Here is a 5,596-nt window from a genome sequence, read left to right as displayed (position 1 = left end):
AGAGAGGGGAGCTGGCTCGGATCCATAGAGCCCCAACCAGATGGGACCCTGCGCTCCTACTACCCGGTCTGAGCCCTGCCAGACTGGCCCCGAGACACTGGTGTGGGTCCTGCGCTCCCACTCGGCTGCCGCTGGCTGCCATGTGCCCGCTCACTCCCAGCCCCACCTGTCCCAGCCCCACGGCACAGGCGGGGATGACTGTGAGTAGCCCCAACCCTTCACAGCCCACACTTGCCCATCTGGACTGAGCAGCAGCGGCGGCAGACAGGGAGCAAGCTGCTGCTCAACACAGGAGAAAAGTGGCCCCTCCCGCTGCCAGTGCTCCCTGTGGCAGCAACCCAGATCCCTGCCTCTCTGCCATGTCCCCACCACCCCGTGGGGCAGCAGTGGCAACAGAGATTGGGCACAGGCAGCCTTGTGTGGGCTCCAAATGGCTGGCGCAGGGAGTGCCAGCGGCAGGAGGAACAGGGCTGCTTTTCCCCCACCCCAGCAGCAGTTTGTGCCCTGCTGCTGCTGCGCTCAGCCCATCAGGCAAGGCCAGAGCTGCCACAGGGCCCATTCTGGCAGCAGCAGTGACAAACTGCAGCTGAGCAAAGGGGAAAAGCACCCCCCACCTCCTGCCACTGCTGGGCAGTCTGGCTAAAACTGCCAGCTCTGTGCTGCCCAGGAGCTGCAGCAGAGCCTAGCGTGGTGTGGGCTCCCCCAGCAAACACTACGTAGCGGCAGCGAGGAGGATGGGTGTTTTCCTCCACCCTGAGAGCAGCTCATGCCTTGCTGCTGCTCAACCTGACAGGCTAGCCTGGAGCCAGCACAGGGCCCAAGCTGGCAGTGGCAGCAAGGAACAAACTGCAGTTGAGCGCGGGGGAAAAAGCGGCCCCTCCCCACCTGCTGCTGGCACTCCCTGCGGCATCCACCAGCACTCTGCCAGTGCCCACTCTCTGTTGCCACCACTGACCCATGGGCAATGGGGACGCAGCGGAGAGGCAGGACAGTACCACGTGGGCTCTGGGTAGCTGTCTCAGGGAGTGCCAGTGGCGGGAGGAGGAGGGTCCGCTTTTCCCCTGTGCTGAGCAGCAGCTTGTTCCCCACCCACTGCTGTTGCTCAGCCTGGATGACCCTTCTCCTCCCCCCACCACCAATAAAAATTAAGTTTAAACGTGTAAATTAAATTAAAATCTGTAAATTATACAATTTGCAGGTCTGCAGTATAAAAAGTTTGGGAACCCCTGTCATAGACCCCTGCCAGCCTGCACCCCATGCTCCTACCACCCCACTCTGGGCCCTGCAGGCCCCGTGCTCCCACACACCTGCTCACTTCTACTCCCCGCCCCCACCCTACCGCCATTTTACCCACATTCCTGCCCACCCACCAGCTGCTCTGCACCCCATGGCTCCCATACCACACACGCACACATCCCCACAAGCCCCCATACCCCCCTACACCCATGCACACCCCATACAACATACAAGTAAGACTGCACTTTGAGCTTTTATGTAATCACTTCTACATATCCAGCACAAACAAACACAAATCAGATCAAAAATATATTTTTTAAATTAAATTGAAATATATTATTATGGCTGTTTGATTTTTAGTTTTTTTTCCCTAAAATGGCAAACCCTCTTCCCCAAAGGAGTACTTCCAGGGGCAAGGGGAGGGACTATCAGTGGCAAAGGTCAGAAGTTAAGGGGATGGGACTTCCAGCCCCAAGGTAGCGGGGCACCTGTCAAGGGGCGGGGCTACTCATGTGGCCCTCAACAGCTTGCCAAAACTCAGTAAGTGGCCCTCCACCCAAAATAATCGCCTGCCCCTGCATTTAGCATTCTCCAGTCCCCCTCCTGAGGAAAGGAATCTAGGCACTGGAAGCTGAAAGGATAGAGCTTCCTCCCTATACCTCTGTCTCAGTTTAAATTTGAGCTATAAATTTGCCCATAAGACTCAAATGTTGTTTTGAAGAACCTGTCTCAGGACTAAATGGATCTTTTGATAATGAGAACAGAATCCTTTGTTATTTGGAACAGACATTCCTCCTTGTACTGACTATGAAGCAGATCAGTTCCCTCTCTGGATGAGAGACTGGCTCAAGAACATCCTCATTCAGTATTACGAACATGAACTGGACAGATCTGGATTTCTATCTGACAAGCAGCAGAGTAAAGTAATTATTTTAAAATAAAACACAGCACCTGTTACATCACTAGAGTCAAGTGAACTATTTGTAATAAATAATTCACTCTATACATTCCCCCTTTTCCTGTTAGTGAAGGGTCTTTGGGCACATGGTGATCTGCTGTGAATAAAACTTGATCTGCTAATTTTTTGTGTGAATACTTCAGCAGAATTCAGCATCTGAAAGTCAAAAACTTGAGTTGCGATATTTAGCTTTGAATAGACAGGCAGGTGACATGATACCATATTTACTGGCATACCATGCACACCTGTTCCCCAAAACTTAGCTTTTCAAAAATGGGATATGTGTCTTAAGTGGGGAAGCTAATCTTTTGCCCAGAATAGAAGAAACCCATTTTAATTCCTGCTTCATCCAACATTTAAAAACAATTACCCAGCAGCAGCAGTGCATTTCTATTCAGGCAGCTGAGGGAGTCAGTTGACTTAATGGCTCACTGGCTCTTCACTCCATAGGTGTTAATGACCATCTCTCTTTTTTATGGTCTTGATGTTCCACTACTTAAGCTAACTTGGACAAGAGGCTGAATATCTCTTTTTCAGCTGACTCTTGTTACACAATGGAACTCTTTACTGGCCTAAAACTGAGAGCCAGCTCCTGTGCCATCTACCCTAACCCCACTGTAGAAGCTGGGTAGAAGTATTCAAAATACAGCAGAAGGTAAGCAAGACAGAACTCTGACCAAAGCTCAGGCCACTGTCTCTTCACTGCTGTTTTCTACATGTTAGCTAGACAATGCTGGCATAGGTGTACTAATACGTTCTACACCCATACATTCATTCTGCTGTGCCGACACCGCCACAACCTGTTCCTCGTACTCTTCCTTCTCCCTCATACCCAGTCAGCATGTAGACTATAAAGGTACCATGAATAAGCAGCTGAAGGTTCTCTGGCATGGGGGACTCCATAGCTGGTGGTGAGCTGGGACATCTCTATGCCACACTCTAGAGGAAGGGGGCAAAAAGAAGGGTATATACTGTAGCACTCCAGTGAGACCTTGATGTTTACCCAACGCTTATGAACGAATTCGCTTACACTACAAAAACAAGATAGCTAACTTGTAAGGACAAGTTTTTTTACTGCAGTTTCCAGCTGCAAGCACTGCAAAAACAAGTCTCATGCTATTTGAGTGAGATTCTATGCGTGGGGTAATTCTAGTCGGACTATTTCTTCTATCACTTAATGGTAATTGACTTACCTACTGGTGCAGGTGCAGAAAATCTACCAAAATGAAAAACGCCTCATGGCTGGTGACCATCCCATTGAACTTCTGTTACATGACTTTGAGAAAAATTACCACATGTACGTGTATCCAGTGCACTGGCAGTTTCACCAGCTTGATCAGCCTCCTGTGGACAGGTAGAAACTCTTTATGTGTGTGCTATTCTGATCTGGATTGTTTTACTGAGAAGTCATTTAGAAATGCAAGAATTCTCTAATACATACACACTGGGACAGACTCTCAAATGACATAAACTTTCAGTCTTTAGACATGTCCTGTACAATACTTGTCAGATTTTACTTATAAATAGGATTTAGCAAGAAATACCTGCTACCCACATGTATTTCATCATAATCAATCATTGCACTTTCAACTGTGGGACTTCCCAGCAATTGGTAAGGGCTTAATCCAGGAACAAAGTATTTGGTTAGGAAGTTAATGAAGATGCAAGAACAGAGGATAGTCCATGGTGGTTAGTCACCATAAATCTATCACTGGCATTCAAAACTCATCTAAAAAGAATTAAGATAGCATTAAAGGTGGACAAGTACATTAAGTTATTTAATTTTGATTGTCGCAGTTATAGGATTGTGTATCTGACATCTCTGTGGAACCTTACTAAGGCCTCCACCTACCACCTTGTTGGATCAGGGAGCTTTCTTCTCCCTGCCAACAAATATTTTAAGGCTATAATCCCCTTGCAATTTCCTAGCAAGTCTGGCCTTGATAGAGTACCCTGACTCATTTTCTAAGGGATAGTGAGAGACTGACTCAGTGACAGAGTGACCAATCAGCTTTCCCAAGGCACAGTACTATTTACTCTCAGATAAAAGTATCACTGAAAAAGCATGTTATAAAATGATAGCAGCTTACATGTGTGATATCTTACCGTGTAGTATGCATCATCATAAATGTGGCTGTGGTAGATACAGACATGGGTTTTTTGGGTTTTTTTCCTGTCTGTAACTAGATCTAGATTGTTTCTGTGAACTCCTTCTATTATACTATACTACCCTCTTAAACCAGAACAAGCCAGCATACGCAACTTTACCTACTGCTTACATCAGAAATACAACAATCTTTTTTTAATATTCCATGTGTTCAGAACAGATTACACATCTCAGTGTAATTATTTTTTAAGCTTTCAAGCGGCCAAAGGCTGACATCCCTCACAAATGGATATGTTTCTTTTTGTCTCCTAGTAACTTTGACGGTCTTTAGTAACCTAAACTATTTACCCCAGGAACAAAATCATGTGCTGCCTCCATTTCATTTCAGGTTACTGACGCACTCAGAGCTTGCCCCTTTGCGAGCTTCTCTAGTGCCCATGGAATACTGTGTAACTCGTTTCTTCCAGGAGTGTGATGCTGACAAGGATAAACATGTCTCTTTGAAAGAATGGTGCCACTGCTTTGGAATTGAAGAAGGTAAATCCAGAAGGGTGAGAGGAAGACAGGCTGAGAAAAATGCTTCCATTCAAACTAAGCAGCGAAAAATCTCACTTCATAGACAAAAGCTAAGAAACTCTGGCTAGGATATTGTGAATAGCCATGTTGTAAGGCAAATGGAATGGAGATGACAATCTCAGAAGAGTTCTTTGTTAGTTCAGTTAATCATACTTCAGCTTTTCCTTCAGAAATACTCTACAAGTTACTTTTCAGTGGATGAGATATCCAAGTACATAAAGAGTGATCTAACTAGTACTATGGTCAACATTTTACTGGTTTCAGGTTTGCAGCTATGTAAACAAGAAAATTTGGCTCTCTTCCTTTGACCCTGCAGTTGACTCCTTACGTTCTATTCAAGAAGTAGGAGTCAGTCTCACTTTTGCACTTGGTATCTGTATTTCAGTTATCTATAGTTAGTCCATACATTGGATGCTTGTTGCCTGGTTTTCCTCTGCTGACTGCTTTTCAGTGTCATACCAGTCCATTGACCACCTGATTCAGCAAACTAGCATGGGTGATTCTTTTGCTACCCACTTATGTCATCACCTGGAGTAGTATATTTAGAGCAGTCCTGCAGGGCAAGCCCTGGTTTCCAAACCTTGCTTCAAAAACTTTTTTTAAATGATAAAATACATGAGCAGTCCTTTGGGCAGAGACCAAAACTCTAGGTTCTCCCCACTTAGGTGAGTGTTCTAGCCAGAAAGCTGCAGAGTTATGCCCCTTCTCTTTAGTGAATC

General features: G+C 46.2%; 1 protein-coding gene across 1 annotated transcript in view; it reads left to right on the top strand.

Annotated features, from left to right (window-relative positions):
- SPARCL1 (SPARC like 1) overlaps positions 1–5,596 on the top strand; it is a 21,068-nt gene that overhangs the window by 14,118 nt on the left and 1,354 nt on the right. Inside the window, exons 9-11 of the mRNA XM_025197299.1 lie at positions 2,023–2,159; positions 3,400–3,548; positions 4,690–4,838. Coding sequence (XP_025053084.1) covers positions 2,023–2,159; positions 3,400–3,548; positions 4,690–4,838 — 435 coding nt within the window. The remainder of the gene's footprint in view (positions 1–2,022; positions 2,160–3,399; positions 3,549–4,689; positions 4,839–5,596) is intronic.

Source organism: Alligator sinensis, unplaced genomic scaffold (assembly GCF_000455745.1).
Source record: "Alligator sinensis unplaced genomic scaffold, ASM45574v1 scaffold125_1, whole genome shotgun sequence".
In the NCBI taxonomy this organism is placed as follows: domain Eukaryota; kingdom Metazoa; phylum Chordata; order Crocodylia; family Alligatoridae; genus Alligator; species Alligator sinensis.
The sequence above is the reverse complement of the archived record's forward strand: the minus strand, read 5'-3'. Positions and strand labels throughout refer to the sequence as shown.